Raw genomic sequence first — 27,743 nt, 5'->3', positions numbered from 1 at the left:
TAAATAGAGATTTAGTTTAACACTACACTGCCCATGTATGCCACATTATTATATTTCATAAATGCTATAGTCACATATGTAATCGAGCACATTATTTATTTAAATTGTATTTCATTTTGTTATTTAGTTAAATAAAAAATTAGTTATACAGAGAAATAAAAAAAACAAACCTGGAGATGGTACAAATGCAGTACGCATACTAAAAACTTCATCATCAATCAAAACATCTTTAGGAATATTTTGTAGATTGGGTTCATGCATTGAAACTCTTCCTGTTATAGTGGTAGTGATACAATCACCAAATAATCTATCTCCAGTCTCTAATAACAATGGACTGAGACTCTAAAAAATGTATAACAAATTTTACTTCAACATTTTTAATCATTATTATAAACCAAACATAATACAAATATAAATGATAAAGTGTACAAATGTAAAATATGAATTCAATAAAGAGTCTAGATGTTTATTCCCTGTAAATATGAGAATAAATAGAAAATAATTAATTTAAAAAAATTTATTTTTTATTGGTATTCTTAAATTATTAATTTTATAAAATAACATTTCTAAATTAATTATTACGAGGGTCATTCAATAACTAGACAGACAAACATTTTCGGTGAAGGAAATGCATAATGCAGGCAATTGAAACTTTTGTTAAGTGTTAGTCGGCAACCTTGCAAAGAGTGTTAGTCAGCTGACAAAGCACAGACTACTTACAGTTGAAAAATTTGCTGAAAAATGTCTTACTGTTGGCACAACTAATTCCATCATTCAAAACAAACTGAACTACCATAAGATTTGTGCAAGGTGGGTTCCCAGACAGTTTACCATTTATCACAATGCCAAGAGATTTCATATTTGCACTGAACTCAAACATTTTTTCAATAATGAAGGTGCCACATTTTTGGACAGGATTTTAACCTGTGATGAAATTTGGATATATCATTTTGAGCCAGAGTCCAACTGTCAAAGCATACAGTGGAAACACACTGAGATGCCTGTCCGTAAGAAATTCAAAACACAACCAGCAGCTGGTAGGGTCATGTTAACCATCTTTTGGAGTGCCCATGGTTCGATTTTCTGTGATTATTTGGAGGATCAACGCAATATCAAAACCCTATACTCAGCCATGACTGAGAACAAAGTCATACCCACATTGAAGAGGAAATGTCTCGGATGGCAGAGGAAAAGGATACCTCTCCTTCAAGACAACGTTCAACCTCATACAGCACAACTGATGCTAGAAACTATTGGCAAAGTGGGTTGGAAGCTCCTACCTCATCCTCCTTACAGCCCTGAACTTGTCCCTTTGGATTTTTAGCTGTTTGGTCCGATGAAAGAAGCTTTGCGTGGCATCAAGTTCAACAACAACAAAGAGGTAAAGGAAAAATACAAAACTAGCTTCAAGGTCAAGGTAAAGAATTCTGATCGCTGTAATGCTGGTTTCTCTTCGCAGATAGTCAATCAGAAGAATGTCTCAAAAAATCATTGTCATGACTTTCACAGTTCAAGGTGGCTGTTAAAACTTTTTAATTTTGGTTGGAAAATATGACTGGTACCAATCAAGAACCTGCTGTTGCAGGTGTGATTGCTGTTTTAATTGTATATTAAATACCTACATCTCATGTCATTTCAAATATGATCCAAGCATTCATTCCATTCTCTATGGTAATGGCCAAGAAATGCTTGATAAGCAGCCATTTCCTTCCATTTGCACTGTGTTATCAGATTTCTGTAGATCTTGCATACACAAATCTTCTTATAGCAAAGATGTGTACTAACAATTTTGTAAACAAAAGGACAAAAAACATTAGGAAAAGCCTAATTAAACTCATCAATTGTGAATTCGCTGATTATCAGATGCATGCATTAACAGCATTTTAGTGATGACAAGTGGGTATGCAGATCTACTTGTACACAGATTTGAATACTGCATCATGGATACTGGTGTTCTTTGGTGGTTGGGTTTCAATTAACCACAAATCTCTGAAATGGTCGACCTCAGACTGTACAAGACACTTCATTTAGACTCGTACATATCATCCTCATTGATCCTCTGAAGTAATACCTGACACTAATTCCCAAAGGCTGAACAGGAAAAAAGGAAGGGTATGCTTCACTATGCATTCTTGTTTTCCCACTGTTGAATAACTTACACAGTTTTTTCTACATTTGCTTAGTTCATCGCACACCTTCTCTAATACATATTATACTGTAAGCGTACAACATGACTTAATTTATTTTAATCCAAAATTTTTTTTAAATATTACTCCTACTAATTCAACAGATCAGTGAGAAAGAGTAGATGTATGAGAAAATTAACGCAAAAAATAAGATGATTGAAGCAAAGTTTAGCAATTTTTAAAAGTACTTACTCTTGTTTTTAATGAGTTTAGCTTACGCCATTTTTCCAGTATTCCAGGCAGAATTTCTTGCTCCTGGTAATCTTCATTTACACCATTGGCTAAATATTTTTGAATCTGAAAAATATTAATGTTCATGCAGTTCTACGACAAAATATTAGATTTAATAAAAAAAGTACCTGAATAATGCAAATGACAAATTTAAAGCTTATTCATATATGAATGTGTTTAATTCAGTGAATAAAATTAAATAATTAAAATTTTACAAATAAATATATAGCATCTGATGGTACACAGAACATTTTTTAATATTTTTGTTTTTAATTAACTATTAATAAAAGTGACAAATTAAAAATGGTACCATTAAAAAAAAAACACTAACCACTAAATCAATAGCCAATGTATACAAGTGCTTTAATTTCAGACACTGAATTACAATGAAGAAAGTACATAAACCAGTTCTTTCTCACAAAATCACAAATAAAAAATTCAAAGCTATTTAAAAGATTGTAAACTTATAGTTTCTAATATTTTGCAGGGCAACTTTTGTAGGAGAGCACTAGCTTATAATATTGACATCCAACACATCAATGCAAGAGAAATGGTAAATCTGTTATAGCCTTTACTCAATTTAGTGCTAGATGGATACAGTCATAGAAACAAGTAACTACATAAAGATATTTTTATTTATCATTTACTAGCTAACCCGGCAATGCTTCGCTATTGCTAGACCTGAGTGTGTGTGTATATATATATATATATATATATATATATATATATATATATTGACTTATACATATATATACATGTAAACAAATAAAATTTTGATAAAACATTAAAAAACTGAACATTCTGGAACATCACAAAATTTAACTTTTCCTTTTTTCCCTCTTTACCTCTTCCAATCTGCACCCATTCCCCTCTTTCCCTTTTTCACAAAATTATTTCTATTCACGTAACTAATATATATTCTGAATATGAATCAAATCAGACCATAAATACAAGTTTTCAAAATCTGAACCCCCAGTGCCATCTAGCAGGTCCCCATTTTTTTCAAAAATATTTCCTTTCACGTAACTAATACATATTCTGAATATGGGCCAAATTGGACCATAAATACAATTTTCCGAAATATCTCGACCCCAGTGCCACCTAGCGAATCCATTTTTTGTAAAAATATTTCTTTTCATGTAACTAATAGATGTTCTGAAAAGGAGCCAAATCGAATCATAAATACAATTTTTATAAATATCTCGACCCTCGCGCCACCTAGCGGGTCTAAACTAATTCAGAAACCTTCACGGGCGTGTGCACAACAGCTCACGAAAGTTTCATTGCCATCGGATGAATGAATTAGGAATCCATAAGGGATAAACAAACAAACATTTGTTCATTTTTATATAAGATTAAACATTGTAAGAGTTGTAGACAAACATTTTTCTTAAACTTTCTGATAACTCTAATCCTATAGAAAATAGTTAAAATTGTTTAACAATTTCTTTTAACTCTGCTTTTTGCCAGTTTTTTGATTGCTTAAAATAAAAATAAAAAATCAAGTGATATAAAATAAAATTTTTGCTGGGTTGTACATAGTTGAGATACAAATTATGTAACATTACAAACATGTTAAAAAATCTTATCAACAACCTAGTTTTAAGTTTCAAGTAAACTTGGAATTTTTGCTTTTAGTAATCATTATGCATAAGATATTCTGAAGAAAAAAGTAACTATTATGTAAGCTGTGATTATTTAAAAATATTAATTAAAATTTATAAAAATTAAGTCTGAATCAAAAGCCACCTTTTTTAACATAAATTAATTACCATAAATCTGAGCCATTTAAAATGGGTGTAACTTATTCCATATCAAACAAATAATAAACAACTGTGATCACATGAACTGGTTCAAACAAAAAGGGGAACTAGCAACTTTTTGACAAAGTGAAAAAAGTTTGTTTATGGAATAAACAAACACAGTTTACAGTTTATGTAATAAACAAACAACGCAACATATTAGCTCTAAATAGTCTACATAAGAAACACATTGACATGAAAATTGTTTTTGGCTCTATTAATAACTTTTTTATTAAAATTCAAGAAATTAATGGAAGTAGATTCTTTTTTGAATGAAAGCATAATGGTGGCATAATAAGATGTAAAATAATCCTATAATTAGTGGTTTAATGAACTAATAAACCACTTTAATGAACTATACTATGATTGTATATTGCAGCAAATACAATCATTTAAGATACAAAAACTAGTTAATAATATAAGACACAAATATTTAATTCAAAGACTTAATTAAATAATGAAATAAGTCATTTTTAACATACAAAAACTTATCATTCATGATTTAAGATGAAAAAATAAATATCCATAATTTAATAAAGCAATAAAACTGTAAAAGAAATCATTTAAGATGCAATGACTTCTTATGAAACAAAATTTGTTAAATTTGTTATTCAAACAAAACTTTCTTTTCAACTTTCTGTTTCATTATTTGCAATTGACCTGTTGATTAGCAAATCATAATAAGTCAGTATTTCTCAGGTATGTAGGACTGCAGTTTCTTCATATCACTAACTCTGACTTAGATCACAGGAACTTTTCCCATTAAATAAGTGTTTTGGGTAGAAGTAGCAATAAAGTTGTTTCCTTTCACATAGTGAAGATATTTTTAACCTGAACATCAATCAATGTATGCAGTTGTACATTTTAAGTACCCTAGGAGAAGGTGAATTGTATATGAAGACCAGCAATATCAAAGTAAATTATCTTCTTTTCTCATTTTCCTTTCTTTGGTTCCCTAAGACAAAGGATTCACTTTTGAAATACCTGGGCAACTATTCTTTAAAATTTAGTGTTTCTTCTGGATCAACTTCTTTGACTTGGAATTTTTTGATTATTTTATTACATTTTAGAACCCAGCAAAATAATTTTTATAATCCATCTAATAGTAGAGAATCTGTCAAAAGTCTAAATTCTTTTTATCTGATTAGAATCTCAATCATAAGAAATGAAGTTGCGGGCTTCAAGCGGGTAGTATTTGCTCAAGCCTTTGCAAAACATTTCATTGAATTAAGGCTAACATTTTGAACAAAGAATGAAATTTGTTTTAGCCTGAATAGTTATTGCTCAACAGGTTAAAAACTTAATGGATTTAGCATCCTGTAGTTAATTTATACAAGAGGCTTAAGCCTGGATCTGATCCCTTTTTGCTCAAAATTAATTCAATATACTCATACACACTTAAATACTACGTTTAGAAGACTCCTTATAGCACAAAACTATAAAGCATACTTATAAATAAACTGCTATCTCTTTTACATCCAGATATGCACTTAAATCCCATTCTGTATGGACCAAATCAAACATTAAATTTGTTGAAAAACATGATAATATTTTTAAATTAGTATATATTACAATAGTATATCACCACAATAACATAACGTTACTTAAGTTCCTGTATTAAGTTCTGTCTCTAGAAGTTATTTTAAGACAATTTTCTGTTCATATTAAATTCAGTGCTGCTTTAGCCTCAAACCAACATAGTTATGAGACATTCTCATTAATTATCATTAAACTTTACCTTTTGTATTATTTATTATTCAGTATTTTATAAAAGATTTTATTTTATTTTTATTCACTATTTTATTCCATTTCTTTCTTTATTACATGTCAGTGTATTTATTTACAATTGGTTATCAATTTTTTTTTCATTATTTAGTTATATTAATAAATTCAAGTTCAATTTTAAGTGTTTTGTTTTTATTCATTAAAATTACAGAGTTCTATTCTCAAAGATGATGCTGGTTAACTTCAAGAGATCCTAAGAAACAAAGGTTTTCTATGATTTTGAAAGTAAGCCGTATAATATTTAATAATGTAATGATCAAATATTAATTGCTCATTTATGAATTGGAAAATTAAAAGAATTTAATTAAAATTAATTACAATTTTTAAAATTATAATAATTTATAATTTCTAAAATGAATGATACTGTACAGAATGTGAAAAACCTAAACAACATTAACTTAATGTATAAAAGTGATTTGTATTGGTTATTAGAAAAACAACTGATAAAAACAATCCATTATATACATGTTTTAACTACTTTTATACATAATTTCAATCTAAATTAAGGCACTTGTCATATCTGCTAACAAGTTTTTGAATGCCCTCGTCATAAAACTCTGCCATCTGTGAATTAAGGCAAATAGAAACAATCATTCTTCAACTCCTCAATACTTTCAAAACACTGAGTCTGTAATCAATTCTTCATTTTCAGGAAAAGGTGATAATTCTGAGAGCCTCATTCTCTATGGAGAATGGTTAAACAACTGCCACTTGAAACTGTCGATTTAGCATCGAGTGCATACGACAGTATGTGAACGAGTGTTGTCATGAAAAAATAACGATGTCTGAACTCAGCAGGCCGCATCGTTTGTTTTGTATGGCCCTTCTCAATTTCTTCAAGTTCTTGTACAAAGGAAACATGCACTTCACAATCGGTGGGATTTTCTATGACAGCAACCATTTCAAACAAGAGTTTTACAAACAACCAAGCAATATTTCCAACAATACTAATATTTAGATCCACACTGAACTGGGCTATTCAACTATGCAAACATAGAATCGCTAGCCCAATTTCACACAATACTGTGGATTGGAAGTTAATCTCTAAATAGCCCTTGTATTTTGCATTGAAGATCATGCTATACAAATAAAACTTAAAAGTATTTCACATTGTTTAGTTCCTGAAAACAAAATTCAAAGATGAAGAATTTAAAAACAAACCATTCCAAAATTTAATTTATGCTAATTATATAATTACCACAGACAACTAATTTCTTTTGTACAACTGTCTTATGATAGTTGTACACCCATTAAAATTTGTTATATACTGGACATATCCCTATTTTTCAACGCTGAGTATCTTCCTTGTTTCTAAGTACCTTCAGTTCTTCCTTGGCATTTTTGAAAATTTTAAACCTTCTTTCTCATTTCATTCTATCACCCTTCACTTCAGACATTACTACAAGCTTCAACCAATGTAGTTCCTCTGTTCCCTAATTCTCTTTAACTATACATTTTTCATATTATTTACACATTTTCTTCCCAATATTGTTCATAACCACATTTCAAATATATATTTCACAGTATAAAAAAAACTACCATAAATTCAGATAAATCAAACTCGCAAAAATAAAAATTATTGTAAATAAACAGATATTAATAAACACATACAAACATAAAAATTACAGTATTTTTTTGCTCACATGTTTGAAATCTAATAATATCTCAACACCTTGTTTCTATAAAGTTGTAATACAAAGTTTGAGTGGGAAGTTTTAAGACAGATGCCGCCACTGCTCAATAGGTTTTTGAAGCATCCTGAAACACCACGATATCTTTGTTCAGTAGAGTGGCACCCTGGTGAGTGAAGACATGTTTTTGGTTCTCTGTGGATTATTGATTTTGAAAAATGAACGAAAAAATGGAATGAGATTGTGTCAAATTTTGTCTGAAAACCTGGAAATCAGCTTCAGGAATTTATGAACTCTTAAATACAGCTTTTGGGAATAAATGTCTGAGTCAGTCAAATGTTTTTATCTGGTTCAAGGGATTCAAAGATGGAAGATGTCAGATGAACTGAATTTAAGTGTCTACATAGTTCAGTCAATTTTAACTGAAGATTTGAACATGCATCAAGTGTCTGTGAAATTCATTCAGAAATTGCTATCAGACCAGCAGAAATAACACTAATTTGAAGTGTCCCAAGAACTGATTAATCAGGTCAAAACTGTTCCTGATTTGTTAAATACAGTAATTACAGATTACAAATCATGGGTTTATGGGTTGACCCAGAAACAAAGGTACAATCATTGCAGTGGAAGGTTCCAAGTTCACCACGACTGAAAAAAGCGTGACAAAGTTGATCAAATATGAAGACAAGGTTGATGGTTTTATTCAATTCTACGGGTACTGTGCATGACAAAATTGCCCCTATGGGCAGACAGTCAACCAGGAATATTTTAAAAGTGTCAGTACTGGGTAAAAATGTACAGAAGAAAAGGCCTGCACTCTGGCGGGAAAAGAGTTGATCCTCCATAATGACAATGTACTGGTTCATTGTGCGCTCTCAATTACAGAACTTTTGGCCAAATTCCAAATTCCTCTGCTTTCACAACCCCTGATTTAGCCACTGCCAACTTCTTACAAGTTTCCTAAATTGAAATTTTTGCTGAAAGGAAACCAATTTGATTCAGTCTAAGACATCCAGACAAATATGATTATTAAGTTATTAACTAATGGTGTGGTTTCAAATTTTACATTTTTTTTAAATTTCAATGTTTATTAAATCAAACAACTCTTTGCCTTTTATTTATGTGGTGATATTAGATAAATATAAATTTGAAAACTTAAAATACTATTCTGCATTTTTATTCCCTGTAGTAATATCTAGTCTAGAGAATCTCACCAGAGTAAATCACATGGTTTCTTCTTTCTCCTTTTTTTGACTAACCCATCATGATATTTAACGCCATAAAATGGCAGAAAAACTACCACCTACTTGTTTTAAATTATTGTGGAGATCATAACTTAAGCCAGCTGTTAACTACATTATAATAAAAATTCTGAAATACTGCCTTTGGTGAAATTTGAAAACTTAAAATACTATTCTGCATTTTTATTCCCTGTAGTAATATCTAGTCTAGAGAATCTCACCAGAGTAAATCACATGGTTTCTTCTTTCTCCTTTTTTTGACTAACCCATCATGATATTTAACGCCATAAAAATGGCAGAAAAACCACCACCTACTTGTTTTAAATTATTGTGGAGATCATAACTTAAGCCAGCTGTTAACTACATTATAATAAAAATTCTGAAATACTGCCTTTGGTATAACAATATAACAAAATTATTGAAGCAATCAGCCACCTTAAAAACAACTGCTTAAAACACAAATCAAATTAAATTAAAAGTTAATTTTTATGATACTACAAGCTGTTAAGAGTTCAAATATCTGATGACTTGAGTTTATAATTAAATTAAATTTAGATTATTATATATCTACAACAATTAAAATTAAAATCAATAATTTCTATGTTTAGTACTGCTTACCTATCTTAGCTTCATTCTTTTATCTCTTGTTAACGTGTTTCAGAATCACTCCATTGTCAAAATTTATTGTACTGAAGTACAAGAAGCTCAAAATGGAAACCAGTACTAAGCATAGAAACTGTAGTGATCTTAGCAGAAAAGATAACAGTAACTGTTATCTTAACAACAATTAAAATAAATACCTTATTTAAATCAGTTTTAGATCTTGGGTTAAATTTTCGACCAGCAATCTTATAAGCAGACTCTAAAAGTTCTGCCATTCTAATTTCAATGCGATCCCATAAGAGCTCTGCATAATCTTTATCAAAACCAAATCCAGAAATTTCCATATTGCATAAACATAGCTGTATTGGCATCTCAATATCTACAAAAAAATAATAGCACTAAATTAAAAATTCTCAGTATAATATAAAAATTCAAATATCATCAAAATTTTATGGAGTACAAGACAAAACACAAAACATAAATTAATTTATATATTTACAAAAGACAAACCTATTTCAACTGAACAATAATCAATTTAAGATTGATATCTAAGAGAAAGCATGGCCTAGATGAATTATTGATAATTTTGTTTTTTCAACAACTGGATGAATTTTAATTTGACAATGACTTCCTGATGGGCTTCAGAGATAACAAAAAAAATTATAAAAACTGTAGTGGATGTTAATCCTGAAGTAATAATTTCATAGTTTTCCATAAAATATGACTCACAGACACCTTCAGACAAGTCATTTCAGAAAAAGCTATCTTATATATTCCTGTAACAAAAAGGAATACAAAATAATGTTGCTCTTCTTCACTCAATATTAAACTCGATTAAAAAAATTACAAAAATTAACTCAATACAAAATAATAAATAATAAAATGATTCTTATTTGGGACAGGATGTTAGAATATTTCCTTCATTCATATACTTATTAATCATCCAATATCGATAATGCCTAATAAATGAAAAAAAATGTTGTTGTAAGTAATAACAAGTAGTATTAGAAAAATTCTTTAATACTTGTTATTAACGGAAGAAGTTTTTCTAATAAAAACTTGCTAAAATTTACAAATTAATCACTATAATAATTGCTTATAAAAATTGTCACAATTTTAATTTGTCAACCATTTATAAAACTCTCTCTTTTCTAATAAAAATTGACCAAAACTTACAACATAATCACGACAATAATTGCTTATAAAAATTGTCACAATAGTAATTTGTCAACCATTTATAAAACTCTCCTCTCCCCTCCCTCCTTCCAATTCCACTCTCACTATGTATGTATGTGCGTATATGTGTATGTGTGTGTGTGTGTGTGTGTGTGTGTGTGTTGCAAGCAAACACCAACATGTACATACATATGAACAACCATGTAATAAACACAAAACAATTTGAAATATAGGGGAAATACTAGGGGAAAGCTTCCTTCAAAAAACTACTTTTATCTTTAAAAATCTTCATTTATAATTCACTGCATAATCTTACCTTTAAATGCATTCAGTAAATGTGCATGCTTTAATTTGGATTGAAAATAACAATTTAAATTCCAGATTTCAACTGTCTCCTTTAAAAAAGTCCTGTCATCATTAACCACTGGGCATTTCACATTATTTACTTTCAACTGGAACAAAAAAAAATTGAAATCAGATAATGTACTAAATTCATATTACAAATCTTAAGATGATTTCCAGCACAATCTATACTTAAGCATGGGCTAATTGAAACAGAAAACATGCAAATATGATTAAATGAAATGTAAAGATATTCAGTCACCCTCTCTATGGACAGATTTAAAATGGGAAAACACATAAATCCTACATATCCATCACAATTACAAACACCAAAACAACCTTTCTTTTGACAGAAACATTCACAGTTTATTTGATAAATAAGTGAACTTCTTACTTCAGAACAAAAAATTAAAAATAATAATAGAGAAGTTTGGCAGTGATTCTCTTTCTGGAAAATTTTTTGGCAGAGATTTTATTCTCAATTAGGGCCAAAATGAAGATGGTTGCCTCTATGACGTGCTGCTGGACAGCCCAAAGCTCCTTGGATCTTTCAGTGAACTAAACAAGAGAATTCCACACCTTGTAACTCGTCTTGTTTTGGAAATCAGGATTTTCATGCATCTGCTAACAATCACAGTAAAAATGGAAAGTTCTTCCCTAAAAAATCAATCCACAGGTGGTAAAAATTTATCACACTAAAATAAAGTGCAACTAGCCATCTCGGATTCTGAAGGCCAGAAAAAAAAAGATTAGTTGATCGAAGGATTCTGGAAACTTAGAATAAAAACCAAAATTAAAAATTAAACAACTTTAAACGGAAATATTTCATAGGATCTTTAAATGTAAATTCACTCTTAAAAATAGGAAAATTAATGGAACTCACCAAACTGTTAAATAAATTCCAAATCAAAATCCGTACGATTCAAGAAATGAGATTCTAAGGTGAAAATAATTTTAATTATGAAGATTTTTAAAATTTTAAAAGGACAGCCAGATGAAACAGTTAAAAATACAAATGGTCTGAAATGTTTGGGAACAGCCTATTTAATTGATAAACAGTATGAGAATCATATTATAAATTTTCAGTCCCCAGATAACAGACTTTCATTTTAACTTTAAAATGCAAAATTATATATTATGATGTAACCAATTGTAATACTCCAATAAACCAAGACAACTTTAGAAATAAATGAAAATTAGAATACTGGGAGACTTTATAAAAATAAACAAACTAAACAAAAAACATATAAAAATGTTATTAGATGCCTTTAATCCACAGATTGGAAAAGAAGAAGAGTAAGAGAAGAGATTAAAGGAAAATACTCAGCCATAAGAAAACAAATCCAAATAGTAAAATATTAACAGCAATCTGTAAAACATTTGGCTTAAAATTAATGTCAACAAGACTAAAAAAAATCTCAAAAAATGTAAAATATGGAAATGTCCAAACCATTGGAGATTTTCAAGTAATCATGTTGCAATCTCTAAAGATAACATAACAGAAATCATAAACATAACAAAATTTGAATTTGATTCAAACCATTATTTGTCCCAAATTACATTAAAATGTCTCCCCAATATCAAAGTTAAAAGAAAAACAAACAATATTACAAGATTTAACATACATAAGTTAAACTTACAAGAAGAAACTATTGAAAAATTTAAAAACAAAATTGCAGGGAGATCCCTTCAATTTTGATTAAAGATAAAAATTGGAATTAACTTCTTTAATCCAATTTGTATTAATTTTAGGAATAAAAATGGGGACCTAATAATGAATAATCAAGAAAATCTAATACAATTAGCTAAATATTTTGAAAACCTGCTTGCCCCGACCCTAAAAAAACCTTAACTTCCAGAAAAATAATTGAAAATCCCAAATTTCTCAACCACCAAATGAACAGCAAATAGAAGAAATAATGAAATCACTTAAAAATAATAAAGCATATGGCAAAGACAGTACAGTTGTGAAAATGCTGAAATATGCCAGCGATGAACTGAGCAAAAAACTGCAAAGAATTTTTAAAGAAATCTGCCTATCATTACGCTAAATCTACTGATGATATTATGGAAACTGCCTACATCTCACAAAGAACATTAACAATAAAAAAATCCATCATATAACTCCAAATTGACTACACTATAAAACTGTAGTCCTACCAGAAGCACTGTTTGGGGCAGAATGTCTGCAGTTATTTCAGAAAGAGAAATAGCAAAAAATAGAAAAAAGAGTTTTAAGAAAAATTTATGAACCAAAATTTGAAGATGGAATTTACAAATTTAAAAGTGAAAAAGAAATTTACAAACATCCAGAAAAAATAGGGGACTAAATCCGGAAAAGAAAATTACACTTTTATGGATATTTCTGCAGAATGAACAACCAAACTTTGACAAAACAAATATTTCATTTCTACATAAACAGAGCCACACAGACCAAATGGTTTAAAGAAATAAAAGTAGAAACAGGTCTTAAAACATTAAAGATTTCTAAGGATCTCTGTAAACACAGAGATAAATTTATAAAAGTGATTCAAGAATCTAAGTTTCCAGGGAGAAAGAAAAAGAAGGGTATAAACCACAATAAATGGTTGGAAGAAAGGCAACAACAGAGCAAAAGAATGAAAACCTTTTGTGAAAAGAAAAAGAAGTCAAAACTAAGTACATGTTATCCAAAAATAACGAAAAGAAAAAAATAAGGAAGTTTATTTTTTCAAGAAAGTGTGCTGAATGGCTGCTTTAAAAATGGTTTACATTTAATTTAAGAATCAAAACAATAATTTATTATTTGATGTAAAACCTTTTTATTTGTAATCATTAAGAGACACTTAAAAAAACTTTACAGGAAAGGCATAGTATGAAAAATCTGAAATTATCAACAATTAATGCAATTTTTAAGTGTGATTTACATCAGTATATAACACAGATGCATAACAAGAATAAAAAGAAGTAACAAATGACTTACATCTGCAAGTATAATTTTTTAATAACACAGCAAAACTCTTTTACCTACAAAATGTTTTTGTCCTTATAAAGGAACTGTTTCCATAGACTTGATATGGAGATTGGCAATGTGTGTATTGTAACATGTTATAAGTTTTAATTCAATAAAACTATACAACGTAATAAAAGTTATTTGTTTGTTACTAGAAAATAAACATAGTTCAATACTAAATGTACTGCCTGAATTAATTAAAAACCATCTCTCCACAGTTGAAGTTTTATTAATTAATTTAAATGATTTAACCATAAATATTAAAATTCAATAAAATATAATCTATACTACCTTTGAATTATCTTATTTTAATTAAAGATTTTTTTTTATTTCATTGCTTTCTTTCCTATGTGCATAATTTTTTTTTTAATAATGATTAATTCATCATATGGCTATGGAAATATAAAGTAAGGAATTTCATAGCATACAAAGAATACCAAATACAAGCTTAGGACCTCCCAGATGAAAGACCAAGGTGCTTCCACACCACTAAAGAAGTCAACATTCAATGCAAATGCTATAAAAGAGTCTAGTATAAAAGTTAGAGTGACAAAGGGCAACAGTATACAGGCATCTAAAGGATCACAACTTCAAATTAGAAAAAATAACAGAATATAAAACAACAAGCACATTTTTAATGTCCCATTAGCTCAGGCAATAACAATTAATTATCTAAGAGTTAGTAATAGAGCCTATTGTGCCACATAGGTAGTACAATTGTACCCAAGTAAATTTAGTTTTTCAATAAAATTCAAATTAATTACCATTTGTTTGATGGACTTCTTACGTTCATTAGGTAATAACAACCAATCAGCAATAATAGGATCACTTCCCTGACACTTCACTTTAAACTGACAACATTGACGAAGTAATTTAATCTGATTCTTTAAATCATACATAATAACAGTGACACTGTTTCTCAAGAGAAAATCTCTGATGATCTGCACACAAGGACAATCTAAAAAAAGTGATGAAAATAATTAATTCTTAGGTACACCAATGAAAGAAATAGATAGTTAAAAAGCTCACTCGTCTTACTTTATTAGTAATAAAAAAAATACTTATTATAAAACAATTGTGAGATCAAATCATTACTCAGATCCATAAAATGCACTTGTGTACCAACAAACAAACAAAATAGAAATTAAGTTCAATTTCTTTGATTAAATTGCATCAGCAAATTTAAATACCAATCATATTTTTTCTTTCTCAATGAATCATGAGACCTTGCCGATGGTGAGTGGGCTTGAGTGCCCAGTGATACAGAGTAGCTGGACTGAAGATGAAACCATATCAGAGAGGTATCTGTTGAGATCCAGACTAAGGAATGATTCCTGAAAGAGGGCAGCAGCTGTTAAGGGTGTACATCAGGAGGACTTAAACAACCACATCAACATCACTCAATCTTCTGAGTACTGCGCAGCTGAAAGCAATAGAAAACAACAGCTGTTTTTTCCCCCAAAGAAAATGTATCTCTCTGCATTTTCCATTTTCATGTAATAAAGATGGAGATGCCTTTCTTGATAAAATATTCCGAAGGTAAATTAGTCCCCCGTTTGGATCTCCAGGTGGGGACTACTAAGGAAGGAATCACCAGAAAATTAAAAAATAACATTCTACAAGTCGGAGAATGGAATGTTAGAAGTCTAAAAAAGGTTGTAGGTTAGAAAATTTAAAGAGGGAAATGGAAAGGTTAAATGTAGTTGTAGTAGGAATTAGCAAGGTTCAGTGGGAAGAGGAAAATTACTTTTGGTCAGGTGATTTTAGAATAATTAACTCATAGTCAAATAAAGGGCAGGCAAAAGTAGGTTTTGTAATGAACAAGAAAATAGGGGAAGAGAGTAGAGTATTTCAAAAAATTTAGATTTCTCATTGTAATCAGAAAAAATCAAAACCTAAGGCAACAATGATTGTTAACAGTCTACAAGTGCCCATGATGATGATGAGATAGAGTCTGTATATAAAGAAATTGATGAAGCAATTAAAGAAATAAAAGGGGATGAAAATTTAACAATAGCTTGAGATTGAAATGCAAGCATCGGAAAAGGCAAGGAAGGAAATATTGTGGATAAATATGGGCTGGGCAGAAGGAATGAAATAAGGGACCGACTTATTGAGTTTTGCATAAAGTATAAATTAGTAATTGCCAACATCCAATTTAGAAATCATAATAGAAGAATATACACAAATGGAAAAAGCCTGGTGATACTCCAAGGATAGATTACTATCATGATTAAACAAAGATTTACAAATCAACTCGTCAAGCACAACCAGGGCAGACAATGACAGTGACCATAATTTAGTGATAATGAAATGTAGATTAGGGTTTAAAAACTTGAAGAAAAGGTGTCAGAAGAATCGGTGGAATTTAGAGAAGCTTGTGGAAGAGGAGATAAAGAAGCTTTTTTGAGGAGGACATCACAAGAGGTCTGAATAAAAATGATACAGTAAAAAATATAGAAGAAGAATTGGAGAATGTTAAAAAGGAAATTCCTAAATCAGCAGAAGTGAACTTAGGCGGAACAATGAGAACTGATCAAAAACCTTGGATATCAGAGGATATATTGCAGCTGATGGATGAATGTAGAAAGTATAAGAATGCTAGTGATGAAAAAGGTAAAAGGAACTATCGACAATTAAGAAGTACTATAAACAGGAAGTGGAAATTAGCAAAAGAAGAGTGGATTAAAGAAAAGTGTTCAAAAGTGGAAAAAGAAATGATCATTGGTAAAATAGATGGAACAAGCAGGAAAGTTACGGAGAGTTTTGTTACATAAATGAAAATCTAATCACAAGTTAAATAAAGATGGTACACTGATTTATAATATGAAAGAAAAGGCCAATAGGTGGGTGGAATATATTGATGAGTTAAACGGAGGAAATGAATTAGAAACTGGTATGATAGAACAAGAAGAGGAAGTTGAAAAGGAGATACAAATACTGAGATCTCAATTTAAGAGACTAAAAGATTTGAATAGCAGAAAGGCTCCTGCGATAGATGGATACCTGCAGAGTTACTGTGCAGTGCAGGTGAGGAAGCGATTGATAGATTATACAAATTGGTGTCTAATATTTATGAAAAAGGGGGAGTTCAATCAGACTTCAAAAAGAGTGTTATTGTCATGAAATGAAAGAAAGTGGGTGCAGATAAATGTGAAGAATACAGAACAATTAGCTTAACTACTCGTGCATAAAAAAACGTAACTAGAATTCTGTACAGAAGAATTGAGAAGAGAGTAGAAGTGTTAGGAGAAGACCAATTTGGTTTCAGGATAAGTATAGGGACAAGGGAAGCAATTTTAGTACTCAGATTAATATTAGAAGGAAGATTAAAGAAAAACAAACCAACATACATGGCATTAGACTTAGGAAAGGCATTAACTTAGATAATTTTTTTATAAAGATAAATTAAAGAAAAAGAAAAAAGACTGCTAAATTAAGATTTAATAATCTTGCAATTTTAATTATTTATTCCTTTCAGCTCAAATTGCTTCATGTTTACATTTTATTCATGATAGTATACACATGTTGTATTACACCATAGCATTAAAAAATATATATAATAAATAATAGCTTTTCTTTATTAGACAATAAACAGTAATAAGAAATCATTACTTTAATCAACATTAATGAAGTGACTGTACTCTTTTCTAGCATATGCATACGATTAAAGTGTCACACAGTTTCAATGAAAATTCTTCTTTAAAAACTGTTTTTTTATTCTATTAAATGAAATTATGAAGCCATGTATGTACTATAAATGGGTTATTAAAAATATATAATTCAGTGCAAATAAAATATTTCCAATCTTTAGTGAAAGTTACAGAGCAAATTTTTTTAAAAATGGCCACTATTATAAAACAAAGAATGAAGTACATTTTGAAGTATGAAAACCAATAAAATTGATCTTAAAAATACTGAACACACATTTTTTTTATATCTCTTAATGAGTTATGAAATTCTGATTCTGAAGTGGGAAAAAACAAAGGGCAAGGTAATTTTTATATAATATTCTACATTTCTACACACATTTTAAAAATAAATTACATCTCAAAATCATAATGCAGAAAATAAAAAAAATAAATTTCAATGCAGCATAAAACTCACTTTTTCATCAAGTGATTCATAAAGTATAACTTTTCTAAGAAAAGATTTTAGTTTTATGATACAATCTGGAATTTTTTTTTTAACTTATTTTCACACAGAGAAATTACAGTTACTAAAGTGAGCTATAAGAATACAAATAATACTAGAACACCAAAAAGCTAACTAGTATTATATTATGGGATTATAGAATAACAGAGTAGGGATAAAAAAATAAATTAGAAAAAGAAGCCTAAAAATCAAACATCAAAAAAAGTTTCACAAAAACTTACACAGTGCATAGGAAAACATAATCTCCAAATCAGTTGCTTGAATGTATGTGTACTTTATGTGACAGATGCAAACCCTTTTTGGTTACTGCCTTTTGGTAGTTTTTAATTAACCCAGTTTTGGTACTCATTATCTGGATAGATACTATTATTATTAACCAACAGTTCTGTGTTGGTGCAGTGTTTCAAATCTAATTAAACAGTTAAAATAATATAGAATGAATGAATTTAAAAAAAATTTAATTACTAATGTTATTAATAATGATTGTTAAAAGGAAAATAATTTATCAAATGATACCTGATCTTCGCATATCTAAATAAAATACTTTAGCTGCACCCCAGTACACTGCCATTCCAAGAATAACTGATGCTCCAAACAAAAAATCACCTTCTCTTTCATTTTGTAAATTCCTTCTAGCTAAAATACGTGTACCAATTCCTTCTCTATCATTTTCACTTTTCTTTACAATATGAAGGGATAAAGACACAACATTTTTTCTTGATAGCATTTTTCTTAGTGTCTCTAATTTACTAAAATTTACACAAATATCTTCAGCAGTAATTGTTTGTGAATGACTAACAGAGGAATTAATAACCTGATTACAATCTTTTATTTGTACAGAAACTGCTGATCTGTAAAGCAAAGAAGAAGGATTTCATTTTTTTAAATATTAAAACTAAATTCTGTTAAATTGTTTAATTTATAATCTCAGGATACTTTTTTCTTATGTTACTTGATATAAAGAGTTCAAAGTACAGCAAAAATTTAAAAGTAGATCATTTCTGCAATTAACAATGGAAATGAAATTTTTGTTATAAAGAAAATTTTCTGTCATCCCTAATTGTTATAAGGGTCATTCAACGAGTCCTTAGAAAACGATATAAAAACAAATTATTTTGTGTAAATTTTTTTTCAACATAACCTCCTTTTAACAACACTTTTCCAAGTGTTTCTCCAACTTTTTTAAGCCACCCAAAAAGAAGGATTTGGGAAGGTCCTCAAAATAAGCATCTGTTTGGACAAAGATCTCCTCATTCAACATGAACCATTGCCCGCCAAACCATTTTTTCAAGTTTGGAAATTAAAAAAAATCACTGGGGCCAAATCCAGTGAATATGGTGGATGTTTTAATAATTCAAACTTTAGTTTCATAATTTAGCCATTGAAAATGCACACATGTGCAACCATGTCTTGATGGAAGAAGATCATTTTCTTTTTCAAATGAGGATGTTTTTCCTTGATTTCTTTACTCAACCGGTGCAAGAACGACGCATAACACTCTCCAGTTACTGTTGTCCTTTTTCCAAGTAATCAATGTAGATGATATCCCATGAATCCCTAAAAACTGTGGCCATCACCTTGCCGGCCAATTTCACAGTCTTTGCCTTCTTCAGAGCCCGTTCGCCTTAAAAAACCCACTGTTTTGATTGTTCCTTTGTCTCTGGAACTTTGGTGTAGTAGCATATCCATGTTTCATACACAGTTATGTAATGATGCAGAAACTCATCACGATTGCAATGGAAAAGTGCTAAAACAACCTCAGAATCAACCACACGATGTGTTTATTCTCCACTGAAAGCAAATGCAGCATCCATCTTGCCAAAATTTTTTTCACACCCAATTTTTCATGCAAAATTGAAAATACTGTACTTTGAGGTTCAGTGCGCAAAATAGTTGAGGCCATTTTGCGCACTTTGATTCATCGATCACTGAAAACCTATCATGAATTTTGTCAATCATTTGACCAGGGTGGTCCTTCCACTGGACGTCCTGAATGATGTTCATCTTTTGTGGATGTACATCCATGTTTAAACTCATTTATCCAATTGTAAACATTTGCAAACACAGGAGCAGATGTGCCATGAACTTCATCCAACTTTGATCTCTTTCGGTCTTAAGCCTATGTAAGTGTTATCACCAGTTGAAACTCACTTTTTTCCATTTTTCTAAATAAACAATAGCTTGTTGCTTCAATCGACTATGACAATGACACCACGTGATATATATATAGCTGAAATTTTAACTGCACTCTAGTGACAAATGATGCTTACTAAAAAAGCAAAACATTTTCGATACTATGAGCGCCATCTCTCAGATTTTCTTAGGACTTATTGAACGACCCTTGTATTACAGTAGTAAATATAATGTCACTGATATAATATAAACCACTCCTATGAGATTTAGTCATATGATTTCATACAGATTTTATTTGCATTGACAAAAATTTTTTTTAAGACATTATTCAATATTATATAAATAAAAATGGTCTTAAACAGTTTTACAAAAGTCAAAGAGAATTTTATAAACCAATCTTACAAGATTTGGTATATATGACGTCTACTGTACCTACATTTCATTTCAATATGACGAAAGATAATGGTTTTTCTAATAAGTCATGAATAACATTAACTACTTTTATACTAACCACAGCTTCACTTAGTTTAAGTTATCAATCATAACAATACAATATTATTATTATTATACAATGCAATATTATATTCAGATACTCATACATAAAACAAAAACTTAAAATTAAGATATGTTTTAGGCAGCATCAGATCATACACAAACATGAGAGAGAAAGAGATTGTGAAAAGAGGAGAAATTGATTGAAACAGCATGAAGATGTGGAATTGCACACATACAAGTATATAATAAATAGCTGTCAGAGTGCAATCATCAAGCTGTATAATCAGAAAGTAAAATTTTTAAAACTGTACTCAAATACTCCACCCTGTAAGAACTGAATAGTTTCTGCCTAACAGCGACGAAATAACTTCCACAACACTTGCAAGTAGCCCATTATCAGAATCATATCAGTAAGGCCAAAAATAGTCATGAATAGTAAAATAAAGGAAAAGTGCCCCTACTTTTTCATCACATCTTTAAGGTGTAAAATGATAAATAGGACATAAAAGAAAAATAACTATAAACATTTTTTAAATTACAAAAATAAATATTTGATTTAGTTGCAAGATTATGCAACCTTGCAACTAAATCATAAGACACCAACGTAAGGAAAAGGATAGTAAACTACCTCTAACAGCAGAATGGTCCAACAACACCTAGGTTATTTCACATCCTGAAACATAAAAAGATGTATTACAGGACAAAATTCCAAACCCCTCATTTAATTAACCAATTCTTGTAAATCAATTAAGTTAGAAATGTGGAGCACAGTTATCCTAGCACTGGCTGCTGCATTCAAGGACTGCTGAAGGAGAATAACTGCATACCGAGGCATTCAGTGACTAACAATTAGAAGCGGTAAACGTCACATACAACAAATAAACTAGATAATTACAACTACATTATAATGATAAGCCTTTTTACAAAATAAAATTCCAAAATAAATTATTACTAAAATAAATAATCTTTATTAAATAAATAAATACCTTGTACTAATCCTTGTCGTAGATAGATCAGATTGCTCTTGAGAACTAGAAATTACATCTTCATCTTCATTATTAATGTCGTCATTTAAATTTACACAAGTTACAATTTTATTTGTTTGTTTTCTTAAATCAGATTTAATGGAGGCGATTTGCCCTGATTTTTTTTCAATTTTTTTACAATTTAAATTTTTAGTTCCCTCCTCATTTTTAACAAATGATTTTGATGGTGTACTGCTTTTATATTCAATTTCAGTAAAATGCTCTTTGTTTACTTCATTAAAATTAAATGTAGACCGAAATGCAGCAGCTGTTTCTAGTACTGAATTGGTAACTTTTAATTCATTCATTAAAGTTTCTTCTACAACACTCATTATTTCAGCTTGTATTTTATTTTTTACATTTTTCAATCCACTCTCATTCAAAGCTGAATTGTTCTTTCTATCAACACTTGTTACCGTATTTATTTTTTGACTACTTTTAAATTTACTGTCATTGTAGTTAAGAATTTGTTCATTGTTTATTATCGTGGCATTATCAAGAACATTACAAATTTGAGAATCAATATTTAAAGTATCAAAGAAAATATTATTATTATTCTTTTTTAAAATAACAGGCGAATCAATAAAAATGTCTGCATTTTTATCCACTGAAATTTTCTTTAACAAATAATTTTGATCAACCAAATCCATTTTAGTACTACAATAAGAATTAATATTTTTTATAAGTGGAGAATCAGTAACATAACATTCTTCACCTTCTGCAACCAAACTATTATCACATTTTTTTATTCTTTTACAACTGCTTAAAACAATATCTTCATCACTGTCACTAACTAATGAATGTTTTCTTTTTATTCTTGCATCAACAGCTAACAGTACCATTGAACTTTGTAAAATACTATCTCCACCCCAATTAACATCCACATCTTCAAGAGAATGACGACTTAATGCAATACTTAGTTTATCACAACTGTTATTACAATAACTATTTACAGGAGAACTATCAAAAAAATCTATGCTATCAGCCTTACTAAAACTACTACTACTACTAGTAGAAAAAGGTGATGCAGTAGGTGTACTTATTTTGAAATCTTTCAACATAGTATTATCTGTATTCAACATACTTAGTTTATTTTTATCTCTACATTTTATTTCATTTGGATCTAAATCTTTATCTAATTTTACAATAGAATTAGAAATAACTGGTGTAGATGTTAGAACATTGCTTGATGGAATATCTTTAATATTTTCCATTAATGCAATATCACTTATCATTAGATTAATTACTTTGGCTGTACCAGTAGTATTGTTAGTTACATAAATCTTATCTACATTATCTCTAAAATTTTCAGTTGTGCGCGATGTAATATTTAATTCTTTTCTATCACATAAAACATGTGTTAAATCACATGTCACTGCTGACGTTTTAGTATTTAATCCAGTCACTGTTGGTAAAGGTGAAATTGAATCTTTAAGAGATGGCAAACCTTCTAATATTTTTAAATCATCTTTTGTTAATTTAATATTATTTGAATTATCTGTTAAATACTTATTTTTATTCAAATGAATAGACTCATCTTCTACCACAAAATTAGAACCACCATTTACAACCACAGAATCCCAGTCCTCAAAACAAATATTACTGAGAATGCCTTTAGATTCTGTATTTACTTCTGATTGAACTACATGTTTTTCAATGTTTAGATTTGTTTCTTTTTTTATTAACATACTATTACTGCAACATCCATATTTTAAAACAGTATTTGAATCATTCTCAATACTCTTTTTATTATTTACTTTAATTAATTTTTCAGCACTAATTTCTTCATTACATTCATCAGCTGAATCGATATCTTCAATACAAATTTTTGATACTTTAGTTTCATATAATGACAATGAACAAATAAGATCTTGAAATTTTGTATTCTTCTGGTCAAAAGATGAATTAGATTCATCACCTGAGGACTCAAAAATATCAAGACTACTGCGATGAGAATTACATTTTTGATTAGTACTTTTATGTTCATTTAAATTGTTAGGATTAACATTACCAGAAAGTTCATTAATTATTTTAGGTGATGATTTAACTAAAAAATCATTTTCATTTACTTTAATATCCAAAATATGATATGCATTAGTTTCATCAGGCTGAGTATATTTCTTAGCTAACACATCATCATTAAAGCTAATTTTTTCAGATGAATGTGAAAATGTTGTATCTAAGGTGGTTCCATTACTTAAAGCCAAAGAATCCTTATCAATACTAACAGAAGTTTTATTATCATTTTCTTCACTAATTAGCTGAATTGATGAATCATTGCTCCAATTGACTGTTTTCAAACCCAACTCTACCTGAAATAAAAAGTATATAAAGTGAATTAAAATACACAATATTGTTTTACATAAAGAAAGAGTATTACTGAATTATAAATCAAATTATGTTCATAATAAATAAAATAAGTGTTGAAGTACAGAAATAAAAAACACAACCATGCTCTTAAGAAGTACTTACATAATAGAAATTTTTAAACCAAAGAGCTTCCAACAGACTTATAATAGCAAATGCAGTAAATAAGGCAAGAGAAACAAATTTCCTTTTTTATTCAAAGGTATACATAGGTAATTCAAATAAAAATAAGAATTTTGTTTTCACTATTGCCATATGTATCTCCACTTGAATATTAAAATATTCAGCGCGGCAAGGGGATAACAAGTATATTCACTAAGCCTAAGCCGTATGTCCATAAAAAACTTGTTTGACTTAAAAAAACACGTCACCCTTCATGATAAAGTACCTTTTTTGACAGTTTACCTTACATATCATATCATAATTTACAGAGCAGTTCTTTATGTTTGTTAGGGCAAAGATTTTAATAAGAAATAATATATTCTGCAAAATGAAAAAATAAATTTCTTATAATAAAATTGTCTTCTGTCTATTCTGTACTCATTGTAATCACTTTTCAAATATAATTATTTTTTAGGCCATCATCTGATAAGCACAGTCAAAATAATATATTATTTTAATAATTCTTATATATAAGAACTACCTCTATGAATAAAAAGAACTTGCCGTTGGTGAGGGGGCTTGAGTGATCAGTGATACAGGGTAGCTGGACCGAAGGTGCAACCATATCAGAGAAGTATCTGTTGAGAGCCAGACAAAGGAATGTTCCTGAAAGAGGGTAGCAGCTCTTAAATAGGAGGACTTAAATAGCCATATCAACATCACTTAATCCTCTGAGTACTGCACAGCTGGAAAGCAATGGAAAACTACAGCTGCTTTTTTTCCCAAGAAAATGTAGTTCTCTGCATTTTCATATAACAAAGATGGAGGTGCCTTCCTTGGTAAACTATTCTGGAGGTAAACTAGTCCCCTGTTCAGATCTCGGAGTGGTAACTACGAAGGAAGGGGTCACCAGAAAATTAAAAAATAACATTCTACGAGTCAGAGGCGTGGAATGTTAGAAGTCTAAAAAAGATTGGTAGGTTAGAAAATTTAAAGAGGGAAATAGATAGGATAAATGTGGATGTAGTAGGAATTAGCGAGGTTCATTGGGAAGAGGAAAATGACTTTTGGTCAGGTGATTTTAGAATAATTAACTCAGCTTCAAATAATGGGCACACAGGAGTAGGTTTTATAATGAACAAGAAGATAGGGAAGAGAGTAAAGTATTTCAAAATGCATAGTGATAGAATCATTGTAATAAGGATAAAATCAAAACCTAAACCGACAACGACTGTTAACATCCATATGCCTACAAGCACCCATGATGATGATGAGGTAGAGTGTGAATACAAAGAAATTGACGAAGTAGTTAAACAAATAAAAGGGGATGAAAATTTAATAATAGTTAAAGATAGGAATGCAAACATTGGAAAAGGCAAGGAAGGAAATATAGCGGGTGAGTACAGGCTGGGCGAAAGGAATGAAAGAGGGGACCGATGTATAGAGTTTTGCACAAAGTATAATTTAGTAATTGCCAACACCCAGTTTAAAAATCATAATAGAAGAATATACACATGGAAAAAGCCAGGTGCTACTGCAAGGTATCAGATAGATTATATCACGATTACGCAAAGAAGCGGAAAGAGAAATGAACATTGGTAAAATAAACGGAGCATACAGGAAAGTTAAGGAAAATTTTGTGGTACATAAATTAAAATCGAATAATGTGTTAACAAAGATGGACACCAATTTATAATACGAAAGACAAAGTTGATAGGTGGGTGGAATATATTGAAGAGTTATGCGGAGGAAATGAATTAGAAAATGGTGTTATAGAGGAAGAAGGGGAAGTCGAAGAGGATGAAAAAGGAGATACAATACTGAGATCTGAATTTAAAAGATTAAAAGATTTGAATAGCAGAAAGGTTCCTGCGATAGACGCAATACCTGTAGAATTACTCCGGAGTTGCAGGTGAGGAAGAGCAATTGATTGAATATACAAACTAGTATGTAATATTTACGAAAAAGGAGAAGTTCCATCAGACTTCAAAAAGAGTGTTGTTGTCATGATGTGAAAGAAAGCAGGTGCAGATAAATGTGAAGAATACAGAACAATTAGCTTAACTACTCGTGCATAAAAAAACGTAACTAGAATTCTGTACAGAAGAATTGAGAAGAGAGTAGAAGTGTTAGGAGAAGACCAATTTGGTTTCAGGATAAGTATAGGGACAAGGGAAGCAATTTTAGTACTCAGATTAATATTAGAAGGAAGATTAAAGAAAAACAAACCAACATACATGGCATTAGACTTAGGAAAGGCATTAACTTAGACTAGAATAAAATGTTCAGCATTTAAAAAAATGTAGGATTCAAGTATTGAAATACAAGAACAATTGCTTACATTTCCCTATCCCTATCCCTGTTACTTTTTAATCTTTACATAGAAATAGCAGTAAATAATATTAAAGAATAATTTAGATCTGGAGTAACAGTGCTAAGTGAAAAGATAATGATGCTACGATTTGCTAATGATATAGTAATTCTAGCTGAGAGTAAAAAAGATTTAGAAGAAATAATGAATGGCATGGATGAAGTCCTACACCAAGAACTACCACGTGAAAATAAACAAGAACAAAACAAAAGTAATGAAATAAAGTGGATGGACCACTGAATATAAAAATAGGAAGAGAAAAGATTTTGGAGTTAGAAGAGTTTTGTTATTTGGGAAGTAGAATTACTAAAGAAGGACGAAACAGGAATGAGATAAAATGCTGAATAGCACAGGCAAAATGAGCCTTCAGTCAGAAATATAATTTGTTTACATCATAAATTAAGTTAAACATCAGGAAAAGACTTTGAAAGCTTTTGAAATGTGGTGCTATAGGAGAATGTTAAAAATTAGATGGATGAATAAAATGACAAGGCATCCTGGAATAGTCGCTTTAATATTGGAGGTACAGGTAGAAGGAAAAAATTGTGCAGGCAGACAACATTTGGAATATGTAAAACAAATTGTTAGGGCTGTAGGATGTAGGGGGTATACCGAAATAAAATGACTAGCACTAGATAGGGAGATTGGAGAGTTGCATCAAACCAGTCAAATGATTGAAGACAAAAAAATATAAATATATAAGAAACAAAAATAAATTACACAATCATAAAAAATATGGAAAATGTGAGAACAAAACGAGCACTTTGAAAAATGGTGCCAGCTTTCCTTTACACCTGGCAACCTCCAGGTTGCCAGGTTTAAACAGTTATGTTATTATTAATTATTTACGCTCATCGTTTTTAAAAAAAAATTATATGCTAAATTGAAGATTAATATTTTCTGTACATGATAACACATGGTTGCCTGTAAAAAAAAAAAAAATGGCCGCAAGTAGTGGTTGCCATTATTTCAGTCTGGATGATCTGAAACTAATCAGTTTCAGTCTGGATGAGTGTGAATGAAAGAGAAGGAATGCGCACACTGCCTCATGTTGTAAACAAGAATGCAGTGCCAACTATTGTGAACAGAAAGAATTAAACTTCAAT

General features: G+C 29.9%; 1 protein-coding gene across 1 annotated transcript in view; it reads right to left on the bottom strand.

The window, feature by feature from the left end:
* Positions 1 to 27,743, bottom strand: part of PolQ (DNA polymerase theta) — a 123,094-nt gene that overhangs the window by 27,391 nt on the left and 67,960 nt on the right. Inside the window, exons 17-23 of the mRNA XM_075360699.1 lie at positions 21,759 to 24,109; positions 18,661 to 18,995; positions 14,754 to 14,947; positions 10,972 to 11,107; positions 9,677 to 9,858; positions 2,379 to 2,483; positions 171 to 342 (exon numbers count right to left, since the gene is read on the bottom strand). Coding sequence (XP_075216814.1) covers positions 171 to 342; positions 2,379 to 2,483; positions 9,677 to 9,858; positions 10,972 to 11,107; positions 14,754 to 14,947; positions 18,661 to 18,995; positions 21,759 to 24,109 — 3,475 coding nt within the window. The remainder of the gene's footprint in view (positions 1 to 170; positions 343 to 2,378; positions 2,484 to 9,676; positions 9,859 to 10,971; positions 11,108 to 14,753; positions 14,948 to 18,660; positions 18,996 to 21,758; positions 24,110 to 27,743) is intronic.

This window comes from Lycorma delicatula, chromosome 3 (assembly GCF_047948215.1).
Source record: "Lycorma delicatula isolate Av1 chromosome 3, ASM4794821v1, whole genome shotgun sequence".
In the NCBI taxonomy this organism is placed as follows: domain Eukaryota; kingdom Metazoa; phylum Arthropoda; class Insecta; order Hemiptera; family Fulgoridae; genus Lycorma; species Lycorma delicatula.
This window is presented reverse-complemented; position numbering and strand designations above follow the sequence as displayed.